Source organism: Myotis daubentonii, chromosome 18 (genome assembly GCF_963259705.1).
Source record: "Myotis daubentonii chromosome 18, mMyoDau2.1, whole genome shotgun sequence".
Taxonomy (NCBI): domain Eukaryota; kingdom Metazoa; phylum Chordata; class Mammalia; order Chiroptera; family Vespertilionidae; genus Myotis; species Myotis daubentonii.
In genome coordinates, this window is record NC_081857.1 from 27,927,587 (window position 1) to 27,942,604 (window position 15,018).

General features: G+C 57.7%; 1 protein-coding gene across 8 annotated transcripts in view; it reads left to right on the forward strand.

Annotated features, from left to right (window-relative positions):
* Nucleotides 1-14,432, forward strand: part of ARHGEF11 (Rho guanine nucleotide exchange factor 11) — an 84,434-nt gene extending 70,002 nt beyond the window's left edge. For 7 of the 8 annotated variants that reach the window (XM_059674075.1, XM_059674077.1, XM_059674076.1 and 4 more), the window contains 19 exons: nt 1,176-1,355; nt 1,438-1,485; nt 1,694-1,881; nt 2,154-2,300; nt 3,055-3,134; nt 3,275-3,400; nt 3,946-4,063; nt 4,953-5,131; nt 5,726-5,801; nt 6,066-6,233; nt 6,975-7,065; nt 7,740-7,865; nt 8,305-8,366; nt 9,509-9,727; nt 10,046-10,408; nt 11,478-11,573; nt 12,352-12,572; nt 12,750-12,939; nt 13,169-14,432. In XM_059674075.1, coding sequence (XP_059530058.1) covers nt 1,176-1,355; nt 1,438-1,485; nt 1,694-1,881; nt 2,154-2,300; nt 3,055-3,134; nt 3,275-3,400; nt 3,946-4,063; nt 4,953-5,131; nt 5,726-5,801; nt 6,066-6,233; nt 6,975-7,065; nt 7,740-7,865; nt 8,305-8,366; nt 9,509-9,727; nt 10,046-10,408; nt 11,478-11,573; nt 12,352-12,572; nt 12,750-12,939; nt 13,169-13,227 — 2,737 coding nt within the window. In that variant the 3' untranslated portion in view covers nt 13,228-14,432. The remainder of the gene's footprint in view (nt 1-1,175; nt 1,356-1,437; nt 1,486-1,693; nt 1,882-2,153; nt 2,301-3,054; nt 3,135-3,274; nt 3,401-3,945; nt 4,064-4,952; nt 5,132-5,725; nt 5,802-6,065; nt 6,234-6,974; nt 7,066-7,739; nt 7,866-8,304; nt 8,367-9,508; nt 9,728-10,045; nt 10,409-11,477; nt 11,574-12,351; nt 12,573-12,749; nt 12,940-13,168) is intronic. The other variant, XM_059674080.1, reaches the window with a different exon arrangement.
* Nucleotides 14,433-15,018: the final 586 nt, after the last annotated feature.

The window sequence follows — 15,018 nt, forward strand, 5'->3', positions numbered from 1 at the left end:
CCAGTAACCTCACTGAAGTTTGTCATGCTCAAGTGACCCATGGGGGGCACTGTGAAAGTGTTCTGAGTTAGTCTGGGTTGGAATTGTTCTAATAGATTTCAGGGGTGAGTTCAGTAGGGGACCAGTGAGCAGTGTGGTTTCTGACCTTGCGGACAAACCCTCAGGATGCTGAGGGTGGGGGCCCCATGAAGACCCTCTGGCAGAATGGAGACTCTTGATGAATGGAGACGAAGCCATTGGCTCCCTCTTTGCAGCAGTGTGCTGTGCTCTTCAGAGCTCTGCAAACTCTTCAGGCCTGTGGTCCTGGGTGCATGGCAGGATGTGGGGTTAGTAATGTCAACAAAGCAGCAGCCCAGCAGGGTAGTGGGGGAGGACATCCTGGGAAGCCAGGGCCCAGGGATGCTGGCTGCCTCAGGCAGGTGTGCTGCAGGACCCGAAAGGGCAACACCCACGTGTCAGCGGCTCATCCAGCCCCAGAGGCGCTCAGTGGCCAAGCCTGGCAGGCGGGGAAGCAGGTTCCGACGGTCAGTAAGTGAGCTTCCCAGCTGTTCTCCTTCCAAGAAAGGAAATGGAAGCTTGGGAAGGACCCCATGAAGTGAAGAATGGAAGAGATCTGCATTGAATGGAGGGCAGTGCTCTGTCAGCAGATAGAATGTCTGGCAGGCAGTGTAGAACATGCTAGACTGAGTGTGTGAAGACACTTCCTCGTAGACAATCTTGTGAAAGGAAGGGTCCACAGTGGGAGCTGACTGTTAGGGGTGGCACTGGCCATGGGGCAGCGGAGGGTGGCCAGGGTGGGGCCTGGTAGTTTAATTGGTGTCCACGGCTTTCCTGACGGGGCCTGGTTTCCTTGGCATGAGGACACACTGCAAGTCTGATGTTGTTAGTTCCAGATTTCACTTTCCTGTTAGGATAGCTTTCTGATCCGTCCTGAGCAAGACGAGAGGCTCTGTCCTTCCCCGGCCGGGAGGGAAGAAGTTTATAGAGCAGCAGAAGCATTTATCGTGGGAAAGTCTTTCCTCTAGGAATGTTAGTGTTCGGGTGAATCGTGGTGTTTGGGCCTTTTGTGGGGATGGGTGGAGAACCTGCACCCTGAGGCGTCCTTGAGATGGGGCAGCAGGTGAAGCTGGCCAGGCAGGACGTCGGATCCCAAGGTCTCTCGCCCTTTCCCCCAGCTCGCGCTCAGAGATTCGCTTGGGCCGCTCCGAGAGCCTGAAGGGCCGGGAGGAGCTGAAGCGCTCTCGCAAGACGGAGAATGTGCCCCGCTCTCGCAGTGACGTTGACATGGATGCAGCTGCGGAGGCTGCTCGCCTCCACCAGTCCGCCTCGTCGTCTGCCTCCAGCCTCTCCACCAGGTGGGCAGGGCTCCGTGGCTCAGCCCGCTGATAGCGCAGGGGCAGGAGCCGAGGGTTCTGAGAGTTAACGTTCTCTCCACAGGTCTCTTGAGAACCCTACTCCTCCCTTCACCCCCAAAATGGGTCGCAGGTGAGTGATGGGCGCAGTAGCACTTCTCTTAGGTGTCTGAGTTCCAGCATGTTCCGCTGTGCCTCTCCCCCGAGTGGCTGGTTAGGTGTGCATCTCCTCCATGGCCTGCTGCTTTCCAGTGGGCACCGGGCAGGCAGGAAGGGGGAGGGACAAACCCCAAGTGTGCATTTTTCCTCCAAATAAAGCTAAGCTGCTCGTTTTCTCCCAGGAGCATTGAGTCCCCCAGCCTGGGGTTCTGCACAGATGTCCTCCTCCCCCACCTCCTAGAGGATGACCTGGGCCAGCTGTCCGACCTGGAGCTAGAGCCAGACACCCAAAACTGGCAGCACACAGTGGGCAAGGATGTGGTGGCGGGGCTAACCCAGAGGGAGATCGACCGGCAGGAGGTCATCAACGGTGAGAACGTGCTCCTCTTCACCCCGTCCCTACTCTCACTCGTGTGGGAATCGGTGGTGGGGAGCCAACAGGGTGGGGCCCGGGGGACAGGTCCAGGTCCTTGTTGATCCTAAGGAACAACTCAGTTCTGACCCTTGGGTGAGAGAGAGTCCATGTACAATTTGAAAACAGTACTCAGTTCCCCAAAATAAAGTGGTTTGGACGGTAGTGACTAGATACTTGCCGACACGTTTTCTCCCCGTCTTTCTCCTCCCGTCACAACGGCCGCTCAGAGTTGTTTGTGACGGAGGCTTCCCACCTGCGCACGCTCCGGGTGCTGGACCTGGTCTTCTACCAGCGGATGAAGAAGGAGAACCTGCTGCCCCGGGAGGAGCTGGCCCGGCTCTTCCCCAACCTCCCTGAGCTCACGGAGATCCACAGTGAGGAGCTGTCCCCCCTTCCCCCCCCCTCCCCCACACACACCGCCCCCTCCCCCCCACACACACACCGCCCCCCCCACACACACACACACCGCCCCCCTCCCTTCCCCAACCTCCCTGAGCTCACGGAGATCCACAGTGAGGAGCTGTCCCCCCTTCTCCCCCCTCCCCCCACACACCGCCCCCTCCCCCCCACACACACACCGCCCCCCCCACACACACACACACACCGCCCCCTCCCTTCCCCAACCTCCCTGAGCTCACGGAGATCCACAGTGAGGAGCTGTCCCCCCTTCTCCCCCCTCCCCCCACACACCGCCCCCTCCCCCCCACACACACACCGCCCCCCCACACACACACACACACCGCCCCCTCCCTTCCCCAACCTCCCTGAGCTCACGGAGATCCACAGTGAGGAGCTGTCCCCCCCCACACACCGCCCCCTCCCCCCCACACACCGCCCCCTCCCTTCCCCAACCTCCCTGAACTCACAGAGATCCACAGTGAGGAGCTGTTCCCCCCACACCGCCCCCTCCCTCCATACCCCTCTCGCCAGCCTTCAGGCTTCTGTTCCTCTTTTACCCACATGCTGGGACCTCTCTGGGTAGCAAGTCCTGGCAATCCTCTTGTACCACCTGAAGCCAGCATTCCAGTTCCCCCCAGAGCATCCTGGTTTCCAGACCTTTCCCCACAGCACTGCTCTCACACCCTCTGCAGCCACCCAGGCCTTGCTGTTTCTTCTCCCCTTGCCCAGATTCCTGGTGTGAAGCCATGAAGAAGCTCCGGGAGGAGGGCCCCATCATCAAAGAAATCAGTGACCTCATGCTGGCTCGGGTATAGCTGCAAACTTCTCCTGCTTGGAGGAGAGGGGGGTCATTACCAAGGCTTGAGGCTGTGGCAGAGGAGGAGCTGGGGAGGGACCAGTCCCAGGTAGGGATGTGAGGATGCTTGCCCATGTCCACTCTGCCTCTCAGTTTGATGGTCCTGCCCGAGAGGAACTCCAGCAAGTGGCCGCCCAGTTCTGCTCGTACCAGTCCATAGCGCTGGAGCTGATCAAGACCAAGCAGCGGAAGGAGAGCCGATTCCAGCTCTTCATGCAGGTGCGTTCTTGGCCCTCCTTCCGCCTTCTCTCATCACCACTAAAATTTAGCCAGGTCATATCTCAATAAAGACGGGTAGGGCCAGATCTCTTGAACTTGCTCCTGGGCCCCAGCTCCAAGTACCCCTGGCCCTTCTCTCTACCGGGGAGGATAATGCGAACTCCCCACACCCATCTGCACCCTCCCTCACGCCACCTCTCCCAAAACACTGACATATATCTCCTCTCAAGGCAGAGGCTGCTGTTTGCTGGACGGAACACTGGATAAGCAGTCATTAGGTCCGCTCACTCGTTTACTGTCTGTGAAGGGGGAGTAACACATGCTCTGCATGGCTCCTTCGACCATATCCCTCCCATAGGCTCCTGTCTCCCTGCCCCCACATGCCTTTCCTTAAATATTCAAGAAAAAAGCTGCCATCGCTGTTCTGAGTTACCCTCTGGAGTTGGGACCTATTTGGCATTTTCACACCCACCCAGGTCCTGAGCCCGTAAACCAGCTCCTAACCCTGGGTTGACATCTTCCTGTCTGTGCCTCCTTTCGTCTAGGAGGCTGAGAGCCACCCTCAGTGCCGGCGGCTACAGCTGCGGGACCTCATCATCTCTGAGATGCAGCGGCTGACCAAGTACCCGCTGCTGCTGGAGAGCATCATCAAGCACACGGAGGGTAGGGCTGGGCGAGGGGCTAGCGTGGGCGGCAGCAACCCTCATTTCAGACCCCAGTCCTAGCACTGACTTGGTGACCTGAGAAAGTCACTGGACCTCTCTGGTCTTCATCCTCGCCTTGTCATGAGCAGTCTCAAAGAAGATAATGATTGTCACTGTACTTGGGGAAAGTAAGGTGCACAGCAGTGGCAGGGGGTGAGGGCTACCTCTAGTCCGTGTGGGGCCTTTGTACAGCTCAGAGGACAGCATCTGAGTGGACACAGGCTGGTCCATGGAGGGCACCTTGGCTCCACTGATGGTCATGGTTCCACACCAGGGCCATGGCTGGATTTTAGTCCCCATTCCTCCTCCTCCTCCACCACCACCACCACCACCCACACACACACACACACACACACACACACAGGATGCCTCTGCAATGCACAAAAGACACAACCGTGTGTGGTAACTAGCGGAGTAGGGACCGTGCTGAATAAGGGGGTCTAACCCTTATTCACTGTTCCTGGGATCCTGAGCATCCTTTACCTCTCAAATTTGGGATATTGGAGTCAGGGTATACAGTGTGAGGAACCTCAGTGCAACTTAACAGCTAACCTAGAGGCCCAGTCACCGCACTCGCCCAGTCTCTGTTCCTGCCCCCACATCTGCAGAGCTGGTTGTGGGCGAGGCAAGAATTCCCAAGAGTTATCGGTGTCTTCAGAGCAATGATCTGAAATCCGATGGCGCTCAGTAAAGATAACGTTACACTTGAGGTCCTCAGATGAGGCAAGGGTGGCGAATCTATACCCCTACCTGCGTGTCGGTGCGGTGTGAGTAGCCAGGTGGTGTCGGACTCCAGGCTTCTCGGGCAGGAGCGAGCTCCTAACTGTCTCCTCTATGCTGATTGGTAGGTGGCACCTCTGAGCATGAGAAGCTCTGCCGGGCCCGGGATCAGTGCCGGGAAATTCTCAAGTACGTGAATGAAGCGGTGAAGCAGACAGAGAACCGGCACCGTTTAGAGGGCTATCAGAAACGCCTGGACACCACCTCCCTGGAGAGGGCCAGCAACCCCTTGGCAGCAGAATTCAAGGTAGGAGGCAGGGGGCAGCATGGTCACCCCCGCGCACGCACACACTTCTGGGGCACCCTGGAGAGAACTCTGGTCAGTGCCTGAAGAGTGGGAGGCAGGAGACTCGGGCCTGTCTGGTAGGATGGTGTGGTGGGGCCCTGGAACACACATACCTCCAGTTACCATTGTCAGTCCATCCCTAGACAGACGTGGGCAGACAGCTCCACCAATAAAGACTAGATGTTAGACTTGGCCGGGAAGAGCAGGGGGTGGGAGTTCCAACATGAGGTGAGGTGTCAAGATCCTTTGGGAGGGAATAAAGCTGAAGGCATGGGTAAGTGAAGCAGTGATCTTCTTAGGAAGGTGGATGGCATGTGGAATGGGGTGGACGAGAGACCTAAGCCAGAGCTGCGGCATAGCCCCCAGTCCAGCACAAGGCCCGTGACTTCATGGCGGCCTGTTCACTTGCCTGTGTCCCTCGCAAGAGGGTAAGGGCGAGGACTGTTTCTTGTCATCACTGATCCCGAGCAACCTAGCATGGTGTCTGGCACACAGTAGGTTCTCAAGTACTTGTTGAATGGATGAGTGAATGAACAAATGGTTTCTCCTTAACAGAGCCTGGATCTTACAACCAGGAAGATGATCCATGAGGGGCCCCTGACATGGAGGATCAGCAAGGATAAGACCCTGGGTATGGGGGGGGCGGGGTGCTGGGGCCAGGGGAAGGCTGTGGGGGGCTGGGCTGCCCCAGCACCTCCCTCCCTGGAGCATGACTCCTGGAGCCTGTGCTCTAAAGGGAGCCGGGATGCAGCTTAACTAGGAGAGTTCAGACTCCTTATGCACAGCCTGGGGGGTACCAAGAAGAAAGGGCCAGGCGTCCCAGAGCCCCTGGCGCCGTGTGTGTGGATGGTGGGGCGGGAACTGGAAATGCCTCACGAGCACCACCCCTCCCCAGACCTCCACGTGCTGCTGCTGGAGGACCTGCTCGTGCTGCTGCTCAAACAGGATGAGAAGCTGCTGCTTAAGTGCCACAGCAAGACAGCCGTGGGCTCCTCCGACAGCAAGCAGACCTTCAGCCCCGTGCTCAAGCTCAACGCCGTTCTCGTCCGCTCCGTGGCCACAGGTGCTGTGAGCAGACGGCCCCGCCGGCCTGGGCCCCAGGGCCATGATCACGGTTACTGATGTGCAGTGAGCACTGGGTGATGCAGGGCCAGTCTGGGGCCTACGGGAGTTATGGGTCCACCTGCATTCCTTTCCTCCTGTCTTGACCCATCTAAGGAGGATGTGATCCCAAATGGGGTCGGATGATGGGTTGGATGGGGGACCAGGAGGGGCTGTGAGCACCCAGACGAGCTAAGGGTGTGGAGGCAGGATTGGGAAGAATAGGGTTGGGCAGAAAGGAGTAGGACAAGCCTTCCTGCTGCAAGAGGAGCAGGAAAAACCGAAGCCCCACAGTAGAGTCTAGTCCAGGGGACAGACATTTCCGTGAGAAGTGGCGTGTGCACAGGGAAGGGCTCTGGCAGCCACACCCTCAGGCTCGCTTTCCTCATCCCTGACGTGGGGGATCAAAGGCCTGGTGGGCATGAAAAGTTTTATAAACCCAAGCACCACACACATCAGCCTGTGTTGTTAGGAAAGCAGGAGTGTAATGGGTGGCCATGAAAGGTGCCATTAGGGGTTCCAGAGTCGCCTCTGTTCCTTGTAAGTAGGTCCCAAGTGGTTCCGATGACCCAGGTCTGTCTTACGCTGCATCCTTCATCCATGTTGAGGGTCAGGGCTTTGAGTCGCACTCTGACTCCCTGGCCCAAGCTGGAGTCGGGCCTCTGCTACCCCCAACACCATGCCTTCTCCTTGTTCCTCACAGACAAGCGGGCCTTGTTCATCATCTGCACCTCCGAGTTGGGCCCACCCCAGATCTATGAGCTGGTGGCATTGACATCCTCAGACAAGAACACGTGAGAATTGATTCAAGGGTCCCTTATCACTGCTGTCCCTTAGGGACCAGGATGGTGTGTATGAGGACAGTGAGGACAGGGACAGGCCCCAGAGCAGTCGGAGGGCAGGCATTGGGCAAGGAAGTTGGAGATAGACAGACATCGAGACGCTTGTAGGACCCTCCCTGCTCTGTGAGCACTGGGAGGGCGAGGGAGTTCCCAGCAGTCTCCCAGCCACTTTGCTCTCCTTTCCTTTCTCTGGCTCCATCCCCTTTCTGCTGGGGTTTGCTTCCCTTCCCAGCGGAGTGTTTTAAAGTCACATGTTCTTCTTCGATATTTGCCTTCAGGGCCCTCATCCCCACCCCCTGACTAGGCAGCGCCCAGTAGGAGACAGGAGGAGTCAGGCAGTTTCTCAGCTTCAGGTTTTCATCTGTAAATGTGGGTATTGAGGGTTTTCTTGAGAGAGAACAGATACAGGATGCTCAGCACAGAGTATAACAGAGGGTTGGTGTTCAGTCACTGGAGCTGCACAGCAGCAGCCAGCAGGACTGCGTGGGGCGGTGGGGACCTGCGGGCCCAGGGTCCCGGAGAGGGTGTGGGGAAGGCTTCAGGGCTCTGGGCAGGGTTCAGGTGAGACACTGTGTGCCTGGATCTGGCTCCCTTCACCAGTCCTCTCTACTCCTGTCGAGCTGCAGGTGGATGGAACTCCTAGAAGAGGCTGTGCGGAATGCCACCAGGCACCCAGGAGCTGCCCCGACCCCTGTCCTTCCTCCACCCCCAGGCCCTCAGGAGTCAGCCCGCCAGAGCCCCAGGTCCAGCAGGTACTTAGCCCTCCAGGCCCCTTGCTTACCCACCCCACACCCCTTGTTTTCTGCTGTTCTTCAGCCTTCACCTCTGGGGATGGGCAGCCTCAGCAGACAGGTGGTAGCAGGCAGACAGAGGGACGGTCCCACACTCTGCCCTCCCTCCCTGTGTGCTGTCCCCAACAGCCCCGCATGGCTGTAATGGAGACTGCACCTAAAGCGGGGCGGGAGGTAGAATCGGGACCGGGAGAGGCTTGGCCGGCATCCATCCTCCTCTCCGGGCTGCCAGTCCGACAGCAGGTGCTGAAACCGAGCACCTTCCTCCTTGATCCCTGCGCCCTCCTTGCCCATTCTCACTCTGGAGGCCAGGGTGGAATTTCATGACCTCTGGGCTCCTGGGTGGCGGAGAGCCAGCATTCTGGCAGGTGATCGCTTGCCTGCCCGTTTCTCCCTTCAGGGTAGGACTGGATGACTCAGAAGTATTTCAGAGGGAACCAGAACCAGAGGTGCTCCCTGGAGGTAAGTCCCCTGGATGGTCTTTGTGGGAGACAACCCCAGTCCATTTTTTGCAGGCACAGGTAGGAAGGTGGGCGGGGGGTGATGGGAGGGATCCATCAGGGGAATCGAGGGAGGAAGAAAGAGCCTGGACGAGGAAGGAAAACAGACTTAAGGGAGTGTAGACTAGCTCACCTGAACAGAGATTGTGGCCCTGGCTCACGGTGATAGGCACTGAGCAGTGGAGGAAGAGAGGGATATTTGGGGGTCCAGGACCCCCCGCTTCCCCCACCAGGGGTTACTAGTGGAGAACGAGATGCAGGCAGAAGCTGTGTATCAGGGCGTGCACTGTGAGGGGTCGTCAGGAGGAGTGGGAGCTCAAAGGGCTGAAGACAGTTACTGGAATGAAATGGGCAGAGGCAAGAGGGCCCCAAACAGTTCTCATTGATAGTTTGTGCATTAGTTTAGGGTCTTGAGTTTAGAGAGAAATCTCCCTGGGTAGGCAACCTGGCTGTGTCCCTTTCCTGTTCTTTCTGCTTAAAATGCTTTTCCTCCTGCTGTAACTGGTTTGGCTCAATGGATAGAGCGTCGGCCTGTGGACTCAAGGGTCCCGGGTTCGATTCCGGTCAAGGGCACATCCCCAGTAGTGGGTGTACAGGAGACAGCTGATCCACCTTTCTCTCTCACTGATGTTTCTCTCTATCCCTCTTCCTTCCTCTCTGTGAAAAATCAATAAAATATATTTAAAAAAATAAATAAATAAATAAAACGCTTTTCCTCCTAATGTCCACACCTCCTTCAAGTCTTACCTCTGCACCAATACGCCTTCTTGACCCTCTGTTTAGTACTGTGGCCAGCACTCCTGATCCTCCATACCCTGCTCTTGTTTTCCTTCTTTCCTATAGTATGTCTCACCTTCTGATTTATTTCAGTGATTTGCTTATTTTATTATTCCTCTGTGTCCCTGCACTTGAATTAGACAGAGATCTTTATTAACTGATGTATGCCAAGAGCCGGGACAGTGCCAAGCCATAGTGGGTGTTCAGTACACATTGTAGATGAGTCACCCAATGTTCCCAGCCCCTTAAATCTGAAGCTAGGCATGGGATCAACCCCCACGTGCCTTCCCTCTCTCCCAGCCTTACACTGACCTTCCACCACCACAGGTACTGGGCCCCAACAGGGGGTCACAGGGAAGCACTCGGTCCTGCTGGAGGACCTCAAGCATGAGGGCAGCATGGAGGCCACAGAGCTGGGTGCCCTGCCTCACCCTTCCGCATCCCTGGATGGAGAGAACAGGGGTGGCAGGACCAGAGACCCCATCGTCCTGCCCCTCCCAGGCCCTCTGTTCATGGAAGGACTTGCCGATGCCGCCCTAGAAGATGGTGAGTGCCTCGTGGGCCCTGCCATCGGCCCCCGTTCCCCAGTAGCATGAGCAGTGTGAACTGGCAGCTGTCTGCACCCTCCACCTGCCTGAAGGTTCTCCCTGGTTTGAGGCAGGATGATGCCAAGACACAGTTGTCACTCCCATTCCCCAGCCCCGCTAACTGGCCAGAGCCCTCCAGCTCCACCGGGTGCCTGAGGAGGCAGGTTCACCGAGTTGGTGGTGGGAGGGGAGTTAGCCACCCTCCTGCCACCTCTGCACTCTTCCTGCTGCTGGCTGGGTCCTGTGCCAGGGAAGCCACCTCCCTGTTTCCCTCCAGTGGAGATCCTGCGGCACCTGATCCTGCGGGGCCAGCTGCCAAGTCACCCCAGGGAACCACAGGCTGCTGGGGAGCCCGAGGACGACCTGACACCTACACCTTCCGTCGTCAGCATCACCTCTCACCCCTGGGACCCAGGCTCCCCTGGACGAGCTCCCACTGAGGGTGAAGGGGAGAACACCCAGCTCCCAGGGCCAGAGGGGGGCCAGCCAGAGCCGGAGGATGCGGCTCTCTGTTCTCTGGAACACCTGCCTCCAAGGACAAGAAATTCTGGGATCTGGGAGCCTCCTGAGCTAGACAGGAGTCCAGAGGAAGAGGCTTCAAGCACAGAGGCAGCAGGAAGTTACAAAGTTGTGAGAAAAGGTAAGATAAATTGGGGCCCACTGGGGAGGCAAACGCCCGGTTTTGCTAGGGTAGAGGCAAGTCTTCCAAAGGCTGCTTCCTTCCCCACCTTATTCTGGAAGCCACACGTGTGCAGGGCTCAGCCTGGGTCCTAGGGGAAGGAGACGTGCTGATAGCATGCAGAGGGCAGAGGCTTTGCGGTCAGACAGCCCAGAGCCAAAGCCCCAGCTCCATCACTTCATGTCTGTGTGACGTTAGAGCAAACTCGGAACCAGCCCTGAACTTCCTTCTGTAATACGAGGATAGTGCCTCGTACCTGGCACTGACCAGCCATCAGTAAGAGTCTCTGCTGGTGTCCCTCACTCGTCTGCCAGGCCTAAGGAAATGGTGAGGCTCTTCTCAGAGCCTCAGGCTGCAGAGACAAGGACTCCTGCTTGCAGCCCGTCCCCTCAGGTGGCAGAGATGAAGGCACTGGCTTGTGGGGGTGGAGAAGCGCTGAACTAGAGGTTGAGCTGAGAGAGGGGCCTTCGGACAAGTCGGGGAAGATGCTCGGAGAGGAAGGGGTGTGGGGAGTGAAGGAGGTGGCAGGGAGGGCACCCAGCTGTGGATATGGTGGACGCTTTAAGACCAGCAAAGCTGGGCCTGCCAGGATGGTGCTCAGGATGGGTTTGGCCAGAGCAGTGAGCCCTGGCAGGGGAGGGGTCAGCGGGAGAGGGAGGCCTGGTGGAGGAGAGCAGCAGGCCAGGGCGCCCCTGAGGAGTGGGATGGGATTCCCGTCAGTGCCAGTTCCCGATCCTCCCCTCGCGCTCAGCTCTGCCTCCCTTTCCAGGAGCATTTATTACTCATCTGCTCATGGTCTGCCCTCTCTCCTGGGTTTCTGGGAACTGACCTTCCTTCTCTCTCCTTTGGTGAATTGGTGGGAAAGTTCTCCGCAGCTCCCTGGGGAAGAGTCACGTGTGAGCTTGTGTTCACTGTGTTCTTCCCTTTTTCTTTCTCTCCACCCCCATTTCTTCCTCCTCTCCTTCCCTTCCCTTCCCTTCTCTTTTGGTTTCTGCTCTCCCTGGTGGTGGTGGTGGCGGTGGCGGTGCAGCTGAGGTGGCAGGCAGTAAGGCTGTCCCTGCTCTACCAGAGGGTGGCCAGTCAGAGGCTGAGCCACCTGAAGTGGAAGGCGGAGCAAAGGCTACGGGTAATGAACCCCTCCTGGGAGCCAGAGAGTGGGGCCCAGAGGGCAGAGCCGGGCCCTGGGCCACAGACAGGGACAGGCCTTGTGCCACCCCCTTGTCGAGAGCTGCCCAGGTGTCTTGCAGAGCAGGAGGGTGAGCTGCTGTGCTGCCATGTGGGTGGGAAGCCTGGCCCAGTGCCCAGTGTCCTTACCCAAGAGCCTGACGGCGAGCCACTTCTTGCCCACACCAGCCACTACTCCAGTGTCACGGTGGACATAGGCTCACGTGCCCTCCACACCACAGTTCCTTGGCGTCCACCTATGCCTACTGCCCGGGCAGGGACCCTCTGCGTCCTTCCTCCGGCTGCCTGACCCCCAATGATGAGTGGAGGTATCTCCCGGATTGTGAAGTAAATGACCGATGGGCAGGGTCAGGGAGGCTACTGCCCATGGCTTTTCACAAGTTCCTAAACCAGCCACCACCTCCTTACCCTTCCTTCTAGGAATGGGAGCCCTTCCCCATTTCCCAAATGAAACACAACCCTGCCACTCCTGCCTTAACTGTCACACTGAGTGTCTTCCCCGGGGATGGGACACGCTAAGCAGAATTGCCATCCAGAAGGCCCTGTGGAGGAGGAGCGCCCAGGCGCGCAGTAGGCAGCAGGAGGCGGAGTGCTCCGAGCTCGTCGTAGGACCGGCTCCTTGGCCCCGTCAGGCAGCGCGGCAAGCGCCAAGGGCGAGAGGGTGGCTTCCACTTGCTCTGCACTTGTATCCTAATCTCTCCCTCTCGCCATGGGGACAGGGAACTGTTTCTATGTCAGCATGCCAGCAGGACCCCCCGACTCCAGCACCGACCTCTCTCAGCCCAACGGCCTCCCTGTCTGGCAGACCGAGCCGCAGCCGCGGGGAGGCAATGGAGAGCCGAGGCGCCCCAGCTGCTCGCCCCCCAGCCTGGCCGTCAAGGACATGGGCATAATCTTCCAAACCATTGAGCAACTCACCCTCAAGCTCAACAAGCTCAAGGTGAGGGGACTGGAGCTCAGGCCCTCAAGGCAGTGGGAGCAGCCTGTTTTCAGTCGTTGGGGGGGGGGGGTAGCTTGGACTGGTGGTGTGTCCATGGGAGCCCTAGCTCTTGGCCTGCCAGGGCTCCCCTCGATGCACCCAGGGACCTTCTGAACCGGACCTTCCGCACTCTTCCAGGACATGGAGCTGGCCTACAGGGAGCTGCTCAGGTCCCTCGGGGGCGAGTCCTCTGGCGGCACCACGCCTGTGGGCAGTTTCCACACAGAAGCGGCGAAGTGGGCAGATTGCTCCCTGTCCCCTCCAGTGAAGGATCCCCCGCCCTCTGACTCCTGGGACAGCCACGAGCTGGGGCCCTGCCCCGAGGACAGTGAGTGAAGCTGATTTCCTCTTCGTACCAGCCCAGGGGAGGAAGCGTCCGCTAGTGAGGACACGCTGCCGTGCAGTGTGAGGCAAAAAGGGGTTCTGGGGGGGGGGTCTCATTGCTCCCTGAGTACAGGTAATCCCCCCATTCTTATGAGCTTGAGGACTTTCCGGGCAAAACATGAGAGGAGTCATCTCAGAGGTCAGTTCCTCAGTCATCACTGCATCCTCCACAGGCACCAGAAGCCCCCGGGAAGACAGCGTGGCAGACGCAGCCACACCCCCAGGACTGTAGCTGTGCCCACCACCGGTCCTCTGCACCCCACTCCTCGCTCGGGATGGCCTAGGGCAGGGCGCAGGGTGGGGATACCCAGCCTCCGCCCGTGGTAGATAGAGGCAGTTCAGGAGACGGATCTACCGGGGCAGACCCGCATGTTGCCTGGGAGTCCAGTTTCAGTGTCTTGCTCATCCTCAACCCGAGGATATTTTCCATTGATTTTTTTTTTTTAAGAGAAAGTGGAAAAGGGGTTGGGGGAGAGAGACATCGAGTGGTTGCCTCTCGCTGGCACCCTGACCAGAGGCTGGGGATCAAACCTGCAACCCGGGTGACCGGGACTCCAACACTAACCACTGATCAACACCGGCCAGGGCCAATTTCAGGGTCTTTTCCCCTCCCTCAGGCCACCGGTCCTGTGCATGCTGACTGCATCTTTAAGGCCCCCTTGTCCCACATGTGCGTGCCACTGGTGCGCGTGGGTACCTCAGGCATGCGAGGGAATGGGGAAGGCTCCTGTGTAAATGCACTTTCTTCCCCTTCCTTCCCCCCCCAGGGTCCCAAGGCTCAGGGGGGTGCCTCCACCTCTCCTCTCCGTCACGTGGATTCCTATAAATATGTATGTATTGTACGTGCATCTTTGCTGTTGTAAATAACTTGGACCTTTCTGTTCCTGGCGTGCTGGAGGCAGCCACAGAGCCACTGCCAAGGGGAGAGAAGGTGCAACTCCCAGTTCTCGCCCAGCTCCTGGGTCAGGGTCTGACGGTCGAGCCAGTCCCTTGTGGGCCCACCTAGCGCGGGAGTCCGGTCTCCGCGGCTCAGGGCCAAGCTACACCCTCCCCACTGGACTTCCCGTCTTCAGGGGACTTCTTACCCCACCTGTGTCCACCCTTTCCCTACAGAAAATCGGTGTATCAGGTACGGAGCTAAAAACTGGGTGGGCCCCAGAGTAGGGGGTTCAAATGCTGGAGTCCCTAAGTTCACCCAGGACCACCCCAGGAGCCACTGCAACATTGGCCCCTGTTACCATGTCCATGGCACTCCCCACTGACTCACAGAATATACACACTGTGCTAGGTGTATATATACATATATAAATATATATATAATATATAAAATACAGATATGGAAATGACTGTTCTGCTGTTAAAATAATGTATACTCTTATTTTCTTCCTTTCATGATTAAGATTTTTTTTTAAGAAAAGTTAAATATTCTTCAACTGTTGTGGTGTGTGTGTGATTCTTGGAACTGCTATGATAAAAAGTATTGTGGTTATTCCCCCTGCAGCTGGATAGAGGGACAGAAGGATGTCCCCCCCTCACCCGATGTCAGTCCCAGACCCAGCTCTTGCCATATTCTCTCCCAAGCTCCAAAGGTGTGCTCACTGAAGTACAGTTGGGCAAACTAAGTTACACAGCCCCATGGCCAAAACACAAAAAGACACTTCACCCACTTACACACACACACACACACACACATACATACAGGAGCGGTGGATCCTAAGTCACGAGACCGCCTGAGCTGCCCTCAGTGAGTGGCAGGGCTTTAAAGGCAAACATGCAGGGGAGGGGCATCTCAGCCTGCACCCCCTGCAGGCTCTGCACCCCCAAGCCAGCCACGACCGACACAGCCACATCCTCTGACCAACCATCCAAATCTTCACTATCTCTTTGCCTTCACTGTTGGCCTTAGAGACAAATTCTCTTTCAGCCCTAATATATCCTCCCTGCTAACCTATCACGATTCCAGGTGCTGACCTTGTGAGCTGATGGTCTAGTTGGGCACAGTCATTGGTGCTTAAGTGCCGGA